The sequence below is a fragment of the Lissotriton helveticus genome, chromosome 9, assembly GCF_964261635.1.
Source record: "Lissotriton helveticus chromosome 9, aLisHel1.1, whole genome shotgun sequence".
Classification (NCBI taxonomy): Eukaryota; Metazoa; Chordata; class Amphibia; order Caudata; family Salamandridae; genus Lissotriton; species Lissotriton helveticus.
In genome coordinates, this window is record NC_136070.1 from 71,620,876 (window position 1) to 71,638,191 (window position 17,316).

A 17,316-nucleotide genomic window follows, 5' to 3' on the forward strand; every position below is an offset into this window, starting at 1 on the left:
ACACGGTGAACACAGGAGTATGAGCATATAAAGCATTTACACGGCACTGCACAGGGTTGCCCCAAAGTCTGTTTGGTGTATGGTTCAAGTCCATTGTTCTGGTTAACATTGTAGACATACTCCTGGTGTGGCTCTGGTGGCGCTAGGTTTGTTCCTACACCTATAACAGAATCTGGTTGAGCGGAGAAAACTGGCAATTCAATGGATTGGTTGTGAGACTACCTTAGGTAGGAATTTAGGGCAGGTTTAAAGAACCACCTTTTCCTTGTGTATTTGGAATATGTTTCTTCTAGGATTAATGCCTGGAGCTCACTAACATATCTGAGTGACGTTACAGCAACTAAAAAAGCAAAGTTCCATGATAGCAATTGAAGACAGCATGAGTGTGGAGGCTCAAAAGGTGGTCCCACGAGTCTTGTTAGTACTATATTAATATTCAGGTGGAATAACATGCAAGTTCTTCCATGAAGGCCTTAATGACTCAAATTTTGAAGAGAGAAAGGTGTTGTCTATTTTGAAGACAGGCAGCCATGGCAGCGAAATGTAAGCGTATAGAAGTATATGCTAAACCTGCCTTTTGTAAGTGAAGTATATAATGTTTTGTATTGTAGCTGTGAAAGGGTCTTTTTAGTTTTGAACGGAAGTAGTAAGCAAAACGTTTCCATTTTGCTGCATAGCAAGTCCTAGTAGTAGGTTTTCATGCCTCTTTAAGAATGTCCATTCATTTTGCTGGTAAGTTAAGATAACCAAATTCTATAACCTTAGGCAGTCCACTAGGTTGAGAGTTTTGGGATCTGGATGTCCAAGATTTTGAGTGAGAAGGTAAAGCCTGTTATGGAGCTTCTCGTGTGGATCTACTGAACGGTCTAGTAATGTTGTGAACCGAGGCTGATGAGCCCACGTGGGAGCTGCTAGGGTCATTGAAAGGAATGGCTGCTTGAGCTTCCAAACCGGAAATGGAAGGAGAGGGAGACGGGGAAAAGGGTAGGCAAATATCTATGATCAGCTCATCCATAGTGTATTGCCCATGGATAGCAGGTGTTGGGTACATGGAGGTAAAGTTTGGCTATTTTGTGTTTTCTATTAGGGCAAAAAGATCTATTTGAGAGAAGCCCACTTTTGGAAGTAGGGTATGACTAGTGAGTGGAGTTCCCATTCATGGACTTGTTGCTGCATACTGCTGAGCAGGTCTGCAAAGTAGATGTCTGTTCCCAAAAGGTATTCAGCCAACAGGTAAATGTGTTGATGTAGAGCCCAGTTCAAGATGGTCAGAGAGAGTTGTATAGACCATGTTCCACATTTTTTTTGTAGATAATACATGGCTATCATATTGTTCATCCTGACCAGGACATCTTTGTGAACTAGGTGAGGTAGGAAAGCTTTCAATGCTAGGTGAACAGCTTGAAGCTTTAGGTAGCTGATGTGGAGAGATTGGTGCTTGACATCCTATAGGCCCTGTACTGTGAGGTGCTAGAGGTGAGCAAGCCATCCTGTCTTTGATGCATCTGTTGTGAGAGTGAGGTGTGGAACAGGGTCAAGAAAAGGCCCGCCATTCAACAGATTGGTGGTGTTCCACGATTGCAGAGAACAGCGAGTGTGGCGGTTTATCAGCACTAGATCTGTTAGTGCGCCCTGTGACTGTGACCACTGATGAGCTAGTCATTGTTGTAATGGACGCATATGTAATCTTGCATGGGGATCTATGGCAATGTAAGAAGCCATCATCTCTTAACAGATGCATGATCACTCTCCCTGTGAGTGGTTGGTTGGCCTGAAAGTGGGGCAGTATGGTCTAAAAGCTTTTAATTCTTACGGGACTGGGATAAGCTAATCCTGATTGCGTCTTTAGGATTGCTTTTAAGTATGGTTGAATCTGTAATGGTTGTAAACAAGATTTGGGGATGTTGATAGTGAACCTCAAATTGTGTAGAAGATTTATTGTCATCTGGCTGTCATGTTAGCACTGATTAAGAGTGCTGGCTTTGATAAGCCAATCATCCAGGTATGGAAATACGTGGACAGCTTGTCTACTCAGATACACTGTGACCACTGCTAGACATTTGGTGAATACTCGAGGTGCAGTGTGTTACCTTGTATGGCTAAACCTTGAACTGGTAATGTTTTACCACTATGACAAATCTTAAATATTTGTAAAGAGCCGAGTGTATTGTTATGTTGTAGTAGAGGTCCTTTAAGCCTCGTGTTACCATAAAGCCACCTTGTTGAAGAAGTGGAATGACATCCTGTAAGGTAACCATATGGAAGTGTTCTGATGGAATGTATTTGTTTAATGGCCTGAGATCTAAAATTGGCCTTAAAGACCTGTTCTTTATGGAATTAGGAAGTACAGAGGGTTTCCACCTGAACCCTGATGTTGAATAGGGATAGGCTCTATAGCACCTTTGAAGAGAAGAGCTTGAACTTCCTGTTTGAGTAATATCTGATGCTCGTGTGACAGTCTGTGAACACAAGGAGGAATGTTGGGTGGTGCGGTAATGAGCTCTAGACAATAGCCATGTTAGATAATGGCTAGTACCCACTTTTCTGATGTGATGGATTGCTATGCGGGTAGATAACTGAATTCTTCCCATGACAGGTGTTATGTGATCTGGGGAATGGGTAGGAGTCACTGTTTGGTGGAGAGTGTTGAACCACGGAGGAGGCACCCTTACCTCTACCTCTGGTGCAGTTTCCTCTAAAGGAGCCACAGTGGTAGTCCTTTAGGTGGGAGCCCGGAGTTTGCTGCTTTTGTTGGGAGGTGGAAGCATCAGAAGAGGTAGATTTTGAGGGTCCACAGAATCCCGCGCGACAAGAAAACCCACAGATAGCAGGTGTTTGAAGTGCTCCCATAGTTTTGGCCATCTCTGTATCTTTTTAAAAAGAATTCTGAGGAATCCATCCGAGGACCAAACAGATGTTCAGTTTCCAAGGGCATGTTTAAGACAGATTGTTGAACCTCAGTCTTAAACCCCGAGATTCGAAGCCAAGGGTGTAGCCTAAGTAAAATGCTAGTAATTACACCTCTGGCTGCGGTGCCTGAAGCATCTAATGCACACAGTATTTGAAGCTAAAGTTATCACTAACACTTCCATACCAACATTTGACCACGTATTTAGGGTTCTTCTGGGAGATACTGAAGTAGATCTTTCATTTCATCCCAGTGGGTGCGGTCATAGCATGCTAGGAGAGCTTGCGATCTGGAAACCCGCCAAAAGTTGGCAGCCTAAGCTGCAACTCTTTTCCCCGCAGCATCTATCCTTTTACTCTCTTTACTGAGAGCTGGAGTGTCTACAGTGGCCTGAGAGTTAGCACGCTTGCATGCCGTGGTGGTAACTAGGGAGTCTGGTGCCTACTGTCCTCTAATGTAAATAGGGTTGGATGGTGCAGGTTTGTATTTCTCATCTACCCTAGGTGTAACGATCCCAGCCCTAATAGGGTCTTTAAATATGTCCTCAGTATGCCTAAATATACCTTTCAACATGGGTAAGTATTAGGTAGGCTGATGCATGGTGGAAAGTGTGTTAAAGAGGAAGTCATCATCTAAAGACTGTTTTTGAAGCTCCACATTGTGGAAAGCAGCAGCTCTCGCTATAACCTCCTGGTAAGAGGCAGCATCTTCAGGAGAAGGGCATGCATGATAAATATCAGGATTCGTGTCAGCAGGGGGATCATTGTCATAGGTGTCCCGCACACCCACCCACCAGTGTCTGACTGTGGAGACCCTTGTGGGGAGTCATCTTGTGTGCCTCCCGGAGTAGATGGTGGTGCAGGAGACAGTGAAAGAGGCAGGGGTGGGGACGAAGGTGGTGGAGTTAGTATGGGAGGCGGAAAATGTGGAGGGCTAGTAGCTTTGTCCATAGTCTTCCTTTTAGGAGGAACTGGCATGTCTAAAGTTTCTTCAGAAGTAAGCTTCCCCCTAGGTGGTGGAGGAGAGGAAGGTGCAACCAGTATACTGAGCATAGAGGTTGGCTGGGACTGCTTTGGCTCTGAAGTTTTCAGCTTGGAAGTAGACTGTGCACTTGGTGCCGAGGTGGAAGATGGCCACTGTCAGCCCAGTACCGAAGATCGACTTGGTACCAGATTGTGGTCTTGGTCCGAGGAAGCTGAAGTAGAAGGCTTCAACTTCTCATGTGCTTTCGGTAACAAGCCTGAAAATTGGGCATACATAGGGGTATTTCTGTGCCAACCATAACCAGATAGCAATGGTGGCCCAGGGACCTGAGATGTTGAGACCAGCAGTGCCGAAGGTTGTTTTGTTAAAATTATATTGTTAGACAGGAGCAGGAGGAGGTGTACTCTCCGGTTGTTGAGCTGGAGTAATGTCCTCCACCTCAAAGTCCTCTTCAAACTTGCATCGACAGGGAAGTGGCTCCCGTCGATCGATGGCTGCTCTTCGGCATACTTCTCACCAAAGATGTTGGAAGTATCATCAGTGGCTCTGTAGGACATCTCGAGGAGACGAGCTCTCTGATCCCAAGAGGCTTTTTGGAGCGGAAGGACTTACAGGTGTTGCAGACCACTTTGTTGCGCTCAAGGGACAAGCACAGGTTGCACACCGAGAGTTGGTCTGTGTACTTCACATGGCAACATAGACAGAACCAAAAGGGCATTCGTTCCATTACCAGTGGATATTTTTCGAGAAGACTAGTGACAATGGAGAAGGTAGGCTTCAAAGGGCACCGATTCGAAGGGGTTTTGGTCGAACAGGCGGAGTTTTAATTGGGAGAAGGAGAAGGTAAGGCATAGGCGACAACAATACCGTCGAAAACAGAGAAAAGCATTGGAGAATCGAAACAAAACTCAAGACGAAAACGGAGCGGAGGCACACACGCCCGAACCCTATGGTGGAGAAAAAACCTATCTAACAATCGAGTCGATGTCCATGCTTTATACCACAGAGAGAAGGAGTCACTCGACATCGTGATTCGAAAGACTTCTCCGAAGAAAAACAACTTGCACAACTCCGAGTATGCAGAGCATGTGTATCTACAGCCACACATGACATCAAACATTGTATTCCTGATAACACACACCTTAAATATCCATATTGCTATGGTGCTACTGTGCCCAGTAGCTTTCGCAGACAATCTAGCACACCTGTTGAAAATACTGCTTCACCTGCAAATGGTTATTTTTTATAAATCTGCCCAGTGACATCCACCTATATCTCCAAACCACTCTCAAACATCAATAAAAGTCACAATTTTCAATAAATATTTTAGCTTTACAATCTGTAAGGGGCACCTTCCACTCATTTGGGAAGGCTAAACTCTCAAAAGGCCACAGAGATTTAGCCACATTTTCTGCATCAAGGATTCCTCTGCGTCTGACTCTGGAAGTCATAATCCAATAACATAACAAGAACATAATTTAAAACTGTGGCTTCTTTCTTCATTGATTATTAAAAGAATATGGCATATCACAAAAAATATGAAATGCGTTTGAGATCTGTTTCATCACTAAAGATACAGAATGGAAATTTATCAATATTACATTTGTAAAAAGAAAAAAATATAGCTGGAGGGAGCATTTTAAAACACAGCAGGTGTAATGTGAAAATTCACAGAATACCAATAACCTTGGATATTGGGAAGAGGGGAACTTAATAATAGGAATATTGCTATTTCAGCTAATTTAGTTCTGTGTAACCATGGACCTTCTTTACACTTTACACTCAACAATTTCCTAAAATAAAGGAAAACAAGGTATCCCTCTTTCCTTGTTTTAAAAGCTCTGACAACGCCCACTGATAGTTCATCCAGATGGCTTCCCTTAATTCAACTTAATTGGCATAGGGAACCCTGGAATATTTAAGTGGTTGCCTGCCATGCAATCCCAAGTGCAGAGTAAACTGCAAATACTCCAGGGCATTCCTGCATATACAACTATTCCATAACAATCTTTTGCTTCTGTCTTTGTCCGGTCCCATCTGGAGATATAATACAACAGCTCAACTGCATCACAATCTTGCTTCGACCAGGAAAGGGAGTTGTGCTTTAAAATGTACATGCCCCTTTGATACTTAATTTTGTGAGTCTTTGCAATCTAACTGCTGATCCAGTGTCAATAAATGTCCAGAAATTCCGACAGGAACAAGGATGTCTGTCGTCCTGTGTAAAATTAGAGTGGTATCCAATGTTGAGCTTCCCTACATCAAGACTCTGGTCCCATGATTCAGCTGCCAAAGGTTCTGCATGTACCCTGCTGCAAACACTGCCACAGTGCTTTGGATAATGTTGAAACCAGATATTTGAAAGTGTGGAGTTATTTCAAAATAGTCAGATTGCCAGCATTCATACGAATACAGTACTCCAAAAGGCATATCCGACAAAAGCAGCCTTTTCATAGAAGAGATTAAAGCATAAAACTAGAATGTGCATGTTCCAAACATTGCGACCTTGCACACCTTAACATACGCAGGTAAAAAATAGGTCGGTGTGATGCTCAACGGAAAGGCTGGCCAGGCTTTTTCATACATACGATACGTAAAGTGCTGTGGATTCATCTGTACACTCAGATTCTTCTGTGGTAAATACACACTACACATCCATGACTGCAAAACAAGGTTCACCTTCTGCGAATACATACTGCCCTTTTGTGATTATTTTGCACTGAAGTGGAGGACAATTCAGGCCATCTCTGACCATTTGCACTGCAAACACTTAGAATTCCGTCCTGTCCGGTCATTAAATGAAGCTCACACAACTGTGGGTGCAGGAACATACGACAGCCGTACAATCCACATTTGGAAGAGGTTTCCATAACATAAATTGTTATCACTTAAGGTGCATCATGTATTTAAAATAATAACAAATCCCTTATCCACGATGAGATGGCAGAAGAGGATGTGTTGTGGGTGATCAGAGTTCAGAAGTCAAAAGCATGCGCCTGCTTCCACAGGTTGAAGGTGAAAGGGAGATGCTATTCCTAACCCTGAGAACCTAAACAATTTTTAAGAGGCAGAAGAGGAAGCTAGGTGTTAGAGATCACCAGGCTTTTTATTGCATTTAAAGCAAACACGAACTGGATGGTCCCAGCCGCGGGAAGGGACGGGCCGCCGGTCACATGAACACTCGTCGCAGAAGCCTTGGCCACAAGCCCGGCAGTGGTGCTTGGAAGTCTTGACACTGAACTCCTTCTGACAGTGGTGGCAGTTTGCAATTTCATGGTCCGGCACCCAGTACAGTGGTCTGGCAGCGTCTTTCATGAGGCCTGCAAATAGATATAGCAACAGTTAAATCACTCGATTTACATGACCGTCCACTCACGCAACATCAGTTCCACAAGTCACTGAATTAAATGGCCCTATCTACCCAGCAACCAAAATCATGGCCATTAATCTTAATCCATCAAACTCTTATTGTAACATTCAACCTAGGTCTCAAAATTTATGAAAAGACTCAAGCACTACTGAATCATAACAAGGTGCGACCTAACCCCTTGGTTGATTTGCTTGTGGTCGCTCTCACCACACCATACCCTTACATGCGCTTTATGGTAGGAAAGGTGATATATAACTGGAGTTAATGTGCCTCTGTTAATTGTGAGGAATTTATTCATATCATGGCACAATAAAAGTCACTGTTCTATGCTTAACGTGCAGTATACCAAGCTCTTTGCAAGACATATGTTTCATTTCTTTCATTCATTCATCACTTTATGTGTCTCAGATGTCAAGCTATTTACAAGAAAGAAAAGGTTGTCCCAGAAGCAAAGTACAGATATAGAAGCTTGGCAGATTCCCATAACTAAGGACTGTCTAAGCTTCTGCTGGTCACACAAATGTATTTTGTGTCAAGCAGCCTACAGAGAGGGGTAGTGAAAGTGTTAATTTTACTTTCTGGCTTGGACTGCAGTATAAAGCAGACATTTCATCCCTATACATCGCAAACGTTACATGGTCACACCTTTACCGTCAACTTTACAGCGTCAATTACTTCACATCAACAGCATTTAAGATGACGTCACTTACACGTCACTTAACAGAGTTAACATTTGAGGACAGTGTTAGATTTTAGATGTAAGGGTAGGGTTGGTACTGGGGATACAGCTTTGGAACTGGGGTCGAGGTAGGGTAACGGGTCATGTTGGGGTTACGGTTATTGGAGCTGATAATATAAAAGCGCAATGGTGTCAAAATAGTAGTAAAATAGATGCAGGTATTGACAATAACATGCAATAAGTATGTGAAAGTAACTAAATGCTGATAATGAGGTGGTTATAGATGTACAGATAGGCTTGTAAGGAAATGTGCAGAGGGGTGCACAGCAGCACAGAGGTAGATCATTTATTTGAATCAGCATTGGAGGCCAAATACTCTAGAGGCACCCAAACTCACATGGGATTTGTTGAAAGATTCTGCAGATTTCTCAAGCTGCCAGTACAATTAGTATCTACTAATGATTAGTTTACTGAAGATTGAATAGGTTTATCCTTTAAACTAAAATGTAGAAGAGCCTGTTATCCTAGAAAAATCATCCAAGACTGTAGCATGTTAGTGACCACAACTTACTTTATTTCTCTAGTTGAGGCTCAAGAGTCAAATATGGAAAAACAGGACGGTGTAGCAAAGTAATCAGAGCAGCATTAAGCCACAGAGGATTCCGGAGTTCCTCAACGTCTGATTATACATGTTCCCATATTTACAACAAAATTCTGATTTAGAACAATTAAAGTCTATTCCAGATTTACCCAGATCAAAAATATGAAAAACACAAATCCATATACTACCCACATTTCAAAAACTTTGGGCCCTGCAAGCCTTACCAGGGCAGCAAATGCACAAACTTGCAAATGCAATAACAGATTTGTAAATTGGAGAGAGCAGACGCTCAAAGATGCCCAGTGAAACAAAGTGTCATAGCAAATGTCAAAGATGATAAACAAAAGGTGAAACAAACCCACCTAATGGGATATCAATGGCTGTGACCACCGCTCCAAAGGTGTTCTGCACGGCTTCCCCAACTTTTCTAGCAATGAGAGTGCCACCCTCTTCTTCGTCCTGTGTCTCATCAACATCTGTAAAACGAGGAAGAAACAGAAATGGATAGAGTGTGGTTCTTTCCATAAAGAAGAAAAAATATCACAGTAAGGTAATGTGATGCCAAATAAGGGAAGCATGGTTTATCCAGACTGACATTTTTCGGGCTTGTCAAAACAAAAACCATATGGTTTCTATCCTTAACCTAATTTTGTAGGCACATTTTCCCCATTTTAATCCAACACCAACACAAATTCATGTATGTTTGTCCTGCCACTTCTGTTGAAAAACTTGTATACACCTTCACTACCCTCTGTTCCAGTTACTCGTGAGTCTCCCTTTTTAAGTATCCTGTAGTGAGGCTTAAAATCGGTTGTATTATATGTTAATTGTGTGCATGACATAATCAGTAATAATACCCATCCTATCCTCATTCCTTTCCTAATAAATTTAAACTGTGCACCATTTTGATCATCAGCTTCTCTGCTGTCTTCGGTGTGTATCTATCCCAGAAAGTACTCCAGCGTTGCCCGTCCCAACTAGAAACAATACACCAGCAAAGCGTCCAGACGCAACACTTCATGAGCTAGTAATAGTACTTCAGATGTGGTATCCATTTCTAACACAATACTTTAGTTGTGGTCTCCAGATGTAAACACATCACCCAAGGATCTGGGGCCATATGTAGGTAAAACGTTTTTGCGATTCTCAAATTGCGATTTTTATGGAATCACAATTAGAGAATCGTAAAATGCAATGTAGGTGGGATTTGCAAAATATTTTGAGAATTCTACATATTCTTTATTTGCAAATCGCAAATTGAAATTCGCCAATAAGGAATGCCTTCCCATTCATTCCTATGGGCTAGAAGGCCCATAGGAATGAATGAGAAGACATTCTCAATTTGCGATTCTCAATTACAGAATAGCAAATTGAGAATGCAATTTCAAGGTTGCAACGGGGTCAGTAGGACACCCTGTTGCACCCCTGAAATAAGCATGTGTGCACATGTGGCGCACATACATGCCCTAACATGTATGTGCGCCACATGTATGACATGCAAAAAAGTGAATTTTTCAAAGAAATCGCAAACTATCACCATCCTGAAGTTGGTGGTAATTTGAGATTCCTTATGCCAATATCGCACAACTTGGGTGCTTCCTACATTGCATTTAAGGAATCGCAAATTGGGATTCTTTAAATGCATTTGCAAAATAAGGAATAGCAAATTTTGCGATTCCTTATTTTGCAGGTGGGTTTTTGTGTGCTACATTGCACACTGCCTAAATTGCGATCGCAAACGCTGAAATTCTGTGAATTTCAGCGTTTGCGATCGCAATTTTGTTTTCTACATATGGCCTCTGGTCTTCAAACTGGGTACAACATTCCAAATGAGGCCTGAACAGTGTCTTCAGACTATATAAACCAGTTTTATGGCACTTTGGCAACCGGGCCAGCTCCAGACAGTGTAGCATTTTCTACTGATTACAACACAGGTACAAATTTAATAAACGCGAATAGCGAAAACAAAAATCTATCTATTTTGGACAATGTGAAGGCACTACTATGGCTTTCAAGATGCCCATTTACTAAATGTCAAAGAAGAAAACCACACTTTTGGGCATAGAGGAGTACAAGCCCATATAAACAGAGACATGCAGCTACGCCATAAGAATTCAAGAAAAGGTTACAAAGAATAGGGTTAGAAGCAGGATAGAAGGAAGGTAGAATTAATGACAGGAAGACACAGGGTAAGGAAGGAAATAAAAACAAGATTCTTTATAAGCACCAAAAAAAGATCGCCCATAAAAACCTATAAAGACCACAAAAGAATTAACACACCAATAGCCACTCATTTTTACAATTTTTGTAAACATTGGAAAACACAGAAAAAGCCTCACCGGAATTCACTACAAATAGACACCCAAACAGGAAAGCCTATGGATAACCAAGTTACTCCATTCAGTAGCACAGCTGAGCAGTCATGGCCTACTCTAGAATGTTGTAGGGGTTAGAAACTGAAGGCTTGATTTAAAGTTTGGTGGACAGAGTAGTGACCTTCAGGATGCTGGAGGACATAACTATAACATCCTGAGCGTACTCCTTGCACCAGGTATAGAGCGGACTGTCAACCTGTGAGATAGCGCTGTACACTGAAAGGAACTGCTGTGTGGGTGGATCCTTTCAATGTACTAAATGTATGGTGTACGACTGCTGTACACAACAATCTGGCAGGGGTGGCAGCAGTTAAATTGAAATGGGCTAAGAACATCAGGAAAAACCTTGAGGTCATAAGTAGGGAAATGAGTGTTAGGATGCGTACCCAGAATCTGCACATAGAAACCTCGAGGAGCGAACTCCAAACTCTTAAAGCAAATTTCCAGGGAACACTATAGGTAGTATCTAAAGGGAAGCCTTCAGCCCAGTTTATGCTCAACTCTTGGCACAATGAAAATTATTAATTTATGTAGACTCACTACCTAACCATTGGCTCTGTTATGAACTGTTATGGTTGAGAATCAGCATTAACCCATGTTATAGTAGTGTCTAGATAAAAACGGATATGACAGATGTAGCGGGTAAAAGTGCACGTGGCTTGAGTGTAAAATGCGACTATTTGCACAACCACACAGATTGTCTAAAAGTCCTGCCCCTTCAGAAAACCATTTTAAGACCGCTTTTTAAAAAATATGGCACCAGTAACCGCATGCAAGCAGTGGAACTCTTAATGGACCTACGTTACTTGTTGCTGCTTGTGCCATTGGGAAATTTAAGATCACCGTAAAAACTGGATTGTGAGACGGTTTGCCATTTTTAAGTTGTTTTTAGGAAATGCCAGTGTTTGCTCCATAAGTTTAAGATATGATCCCATTCTTTGTATATTTTATGATGTTTAAGTTTTGCTTAATTTCATGATTGGCTTTTATTTTTTATAAACATTTATGATACTTTCTGAATGTATAGATTTTACGAGCATTAATGTTTGTGTATTTTATGCTATTTAAAGACTAAAGTTCTAAATAAACATTCTTTTGATTGACTGACTAAAATTCCTGAAGCTCTTTTTGGATCATTCAACTCAAAATTTTAAATCTGCCATTTACCATCGACCAGAAAAAGAATATCTACATTACGGGAATGACGCAGCTCATGAGTATGTTGTCATCGAAATTATTTATCACATATATCACTGTAATAGTTACACACAAAATCTGAAATTGTCCAAAAATTTCCACGGAAACCCATAAAATACAAATATGCATTACCTATTTGAGCCCCTCTCTGTTCATAGCAGCTGTCACACACTCGAACGGGAGCCAGGCCCCAACCTCGTTCTGGAACTGGGCGCGTCTTTTCTGAGCAGCCATCGCAGAAGCCCTCGCCACAGGCACGGCAATGATGCTTTGTGTCATTGTCTTTGAAGAGGCTACCACATTTATGACATTTCTGTGCAACAAAAAGAATACACTGTTTATTATAAACTAAACAAAAATTATTGGCTAAAATAAGAAGAGGCTCTCAATTATGTCTGATTGCTTACGACCAAAGTAACTCAGGACCGAGAACTGATGGGTATGTCAGCACAGTTAAGGTGGAAGTCGTCAATTGTAATGTACCAGAAGACACATGATCATTTATGATTAGGCAAAGTTCAGAGTGAACTATATCCACAGCTATGATAGAGACACATTTAATCATTCCAGCTCTAACTGAGTTGTGAAGGGTAGTGTTCTCAAATCAGATTCTAGTTGTGCCCTAGTTGTGCCCTTATACTTGCAGGATATCGGTCCAACTCAGACCTTTGACTGGCCTGACCATGGCCATGCTCCTTTGGGAGTCTTTGTGAGCCTGCGAAGGACCCGTGCCTGAGCCCAGGTGTGAAACTTTTCTTTCACTGGCAATGGAAAATAGACAAAATCTTAACTTTGAAATAAATAAATACCAACATTCTAACAGCCTTACTGTAGCAACTGGTTGTCTGCTCTGTACGGACTTAAATCTACCGAGGTCTAATATCCCTCCGGCTAGGTCTGCACCACATAACATGCCTGTAATAAATAATAATTTGTTTGAAGTGCTTATTCCAGCATCTAGCCACAAATGGAACCCCTTGTTTTGGCTAGAGTACAGGATTCTTTTCAGGGCCGGCTTTAGCACTGGTCGCGTCCTGTGCAACAATATTTGTTAGTCCCCCCTAGTGCCCTCATTCTCCATGGATTCCCTCACTACGACTCTCCAAAGGTGCCCCTTATCTCTCATAGCCTTCTCTCACATGTCTTTAATTTCTTTTATAGAGCTACTTATGCCAAATTAGTGCGTCAGAACACCTATCGCACACACCCATAATAGAAAGACAATTAATCATGTGTGTAAATCATTCTATAGGTAATGTTACATAAAACAATGTGGACAACAAGATGTCAGAGTCACGTGTCGTCCATATCAGTAGGTACTATATTTTACGAATGTTTGGATTGGAGAAGCACAAACTCAGGTTTTAAACATTAAAACAGTGTCTGGGATTGACTTTACTAATAAGAATTTATTTCCACCCAAACAAACCCTTTTAGCAACGAAAACTGGGTAAATTCAGTTTGCATGCAGCCTTTTAATGACAGTTCATAGCGCCCTGTGCTACATTACAAGGATTGTAACTAATAAACTGCAAGCAGAAAAAAGGTTCTCAGTGACAAAAGCAGTAACCCACTGACCTAGATGCATAACATACAATTCTGTGGTCTGCATGTTGCACATGCTTTCCAGTAGGCACATTAATCCTCGGTGCTTCTTTATGATGAGTCAAAACTCCCACTAGACAAGACTCTGATCTCTACAGCGGTTATATTCATCAACAGAGTTATCTTAACATTTTTATTACTGCATGAACATTGATAGGCACACATGGAACTCTCCAGCAACTGCTTTTAATTCTGCAAGAAATTTCAAAAGGCAGTGACCCTCGAGCTCTGCGCCTGGTGCGGTGGCACTGGCCACATTGCCCTAAGGCCTGCCCTGGTCCTTTTACAGAGCAAAACACACACAGATGATGGACGGAAAGCAGAGCAAATCAAACATTCACCCCCAGTCCAGAGATTTGGGTTAAATCCATCGTTCTCACCATGCCACCCAGTTTAGACCCAGCCATATGCAAATCAGTCTTGACCCTGCTCCTCATGGGTACAGACCAGCCCGAACTGCCAAGCCAGGTCCTTTTACCGAGGGACTAGGAGCAATAGATGCAAAGTTAGATCTTTCGGCTGGGTTCCAGACTCTGCTCAAGAGAAATATTCCCCTACCTGAACCTGTGTTTTAGTGACCAACAGCTGTTTCCATTACAGTGGCACGCTATGAATTCAAACTAATTCATTAACATCATTCTTCTAACTCAGACACTTGAGTCATAATATGCATGCATCTGTAGCACGATGAAAGGTATGGTATTGTCACAACTACATAGACTGCAAGCGTCAATACCTTCCTAGCCAGGGTGTTTGTGAAACCCAGTCCCAATGTTTACACAGACTATGCTAACATGGCTGGAACTCCTCCCTTGACATTGGTACCACGTTACTATGATATGTACACATACACAAACTGCATATTGTAAACACCCATTTATGAGGCAAATATAACAGAAGGGGAGACAAGGTGTTTAAATGAACATCACCTGGCCTTGTAAGTCACCCATATACTGCTAGAAGCCGCAGCACTGATTTTGCGTCACTGATCGACTCACATCGCAACCTGTTGTCAGAGTTTAAGTTAAACCACCCATACTATGTCACAAGAGCATGTTCTCTTGCCAATCTAAATGATGTTCCTGTGATACCTGTTAAACAATGCAAACAGACCACTCCAGTGCAGGAGCCATCAGGTAATGCAAGGAGCAAGGAATATTTAGTATAATGACAGATATAGACATGAGAAATCCTAAGAAGGAGAAACACAAATACTTACTAATATTTGGGAATTTGGTCTCCAGTATGCCGGGGCGATCTGATCCGTCAGCCAGGATGTCACCGCTTTAGTGGGGCCGATGCTCAGCTCGGTGACTGACTGTGCCATGAAGTTCATTCCGTCCAGGAGGCGCTGAGCCGCGTTGTTGTTGTCTTTCAAAAAGCCATCTGTCTGAAGACAAAAAGAAAGATTTGATGTGGTTCTTGGGTTAAAAAAAATATCTGCACCTTCATCTATCACATATCCCAATCACCAGCGTCAGATGCACAAGAAGACTGATGCACATCATAAGGAACTCATTTGGGGGTCACATTTTTAAAAAAACATTTGCAATGAAGTTCTTTGTAGTATTGTTAATATTATTGCATTAAGGCAGGATGATATTTCCTGGGTTAGTATGGAATGTGCTGATATGCCCATATTTGTGTAGCCTTTTTTATTAGTACTGTAAATTCTCGAAGTGCATCACAGGTCACTCCTCGCTGGTTTGCTGAAGTAGCTCCTTATGTGATACCCTGGGGATATCTACACTATCTGTGACATCACAGGAGTATTCAATGACAATTACACACTTCATTAATTGGTTACAACTTGATGTGCTAGAATCAGAAATACAATCACAATGCGTATATCTTCATTTATGAAGCAAATCTCATTTTATTACATACTAAAGAGTAGCCATGTTTACATTTAAAAATATATTTTAAAGGTCCAAAGAAGAATGCACTTCAATGCGGTGTAAGGGGTTTTATGTCCTGCAAGGCCTCCTCTCTAGGTGCTCGCTGCATGAAGAGTTCCACAGTGACCAGTCAAATTGTGAGTCTTGAAACTTTTATGGAAGGAGGAAGTTGCTCAGCGATGTGGATATAAGCTCATATAGTGACACTATCCTCTGGATAGGTCCTGGATTTCAGGACTAGAACAATTTTTGGATAGGCATGGAGAACATCCTAGGAAAAAGGGTGAAGAGAAATGGGCTTGATTTGCAATAGCAATGCGACGTAAATGGAAACATCAGTAGAAGACTAATGGTTTGTGAGAAGTACACCCCGTGGAAACTGAATTGAAAGAAAGCTGCAGAAAGCCTGATTGAGGCTGCTGCCGACATCCACTTCATTCCCCCTGGACTGGTAGTCACTACCATCAAGTTATGCAGTTGAACCAATCTGTGTTTTTTTTCTACTACACAAGATGGGAGGTGCATAGAAGGACTGTGTGGACATAGAATGGTCCTGCTAAAAGTCACCAAGCAGCACCTTCCCGAACCAAATAACAGGAGTGGTGCAGGAAGGTACTGGTGGGCAAGTGGCCTCAAAACAGCATAGCTGGAGAGGGATTGACTACAGCATGGGGCTGGAAGTGGCGCCATTTCAGGCTTGCAGATGCCCCCAGTAACATCGGAGGATTTAGCCGAAATGGGCTGATTATGGAGGCATATTACTGGCGCCTCTTTACACTGCTAAGCTTCAACTAGATAGTAAGATTAGACACTATGGCCATGATATAAAGGGGACCAAGATGGGATCCAGGACTGCAATTGACTAGACCTACAGTCCATGATTTGTGGTGGTGGGGGAAGGGCCTGGGGTTAGGGGTACACTTTGCATGTGTTCGTGTTTTGATTGTTCACGGGGTTCTATCGTACAAAATACTGTACATGTATATGGGCCGCTCTGGACCTTTTGTTGGCAAAAAACAAATCAAATTTGTTACGGAAAAAAAAACTGCATAGCTGGACCAAACATGCCCCACAAAGCCTTAGAACCTGATCCACTGAACTTGATGAAGAAAACCAAAAAGAGAATCAGCTCTTTAAAAAAAGTCTAGCAAGGTTATCAGAGATCCTTTACATGAACAAATAAATCATGTTGCTGCTCACTTATTCGGTAGATGTCTAGTTTTAAATATTTTGTAGGAAGAAATCTGCAGCCTTATAGCATGCGTAAAAAGTACATTTACATCGAACTACAACTGTAGCCTTCCACTTAGACCCTGCCAAACGCTCTCCCTGTTAACCAGTGTGCTCCAGACATCACAAATTTTAATTCACATTACATAAAAGTTGCACAAACAGTAAAGAAACAGCTGGGAGACTGAGGGAGAAAGGGAAAGCAGTGAAATGAAGTAAAGCAGAACATAGTCAGTGATTTTGCAGAAAAACATGGGAAGCAAGTGCCAACAGATAATACCAGCTCAGGATGCTTTCAGCTAAAGGTGACCCAACCTCAAAAAGTCCTCCTTTCCAATGCCTTTTGCATTCTTGCCACCCATCCTTAAAGCCATCGAGGCACATTTTTGCCTGGCCGCATTTGCATGAAGGAATCCCTTTTCCCTTCAATCACGCTGGGTATGTTACTTTGCCCAAGATATTTAAGTAC

General features: G+C 42.0%; 1 protein-coding gene across 1 annotated transcript in view; it reads right to left on the reverse strand.

The window, feature by feature from the left end:
* Window positions 1-5,203: 5,203 nt before the first annotated feature.
* Window positions 5,204-17,316, reverse strand: part of ZFYVE1 (zinc finger FYVE-type containing 1) — a 182,213-nt gene continuing 170,100 nt past the window's right edge. The window contains exons 9-12 of the mRNA XM_078659491.1: window positions 14,939-15,109; window positions 12,247-12,427; window positions 8,905-9,018; window positions 5,204-7,212 (exon numbers count right to left, since the gene is read on the reverse strand). Of these exons, the coding sequence (XP_078515617.1) occupies window positions 6,980-7,212; window positions 8,905-9,018; window positions 12,247-12,427; window positions 14,939-15,109 (699 nt within the window). The 3' untranslated portion in view covers window positions 5,204-6,979. The remainder of the gene's footprint in view (window positions 7,213-8,904; window positions 9,019-12,246; window positions 12,428-14,938; window positions 15,110-17,316) is intronic.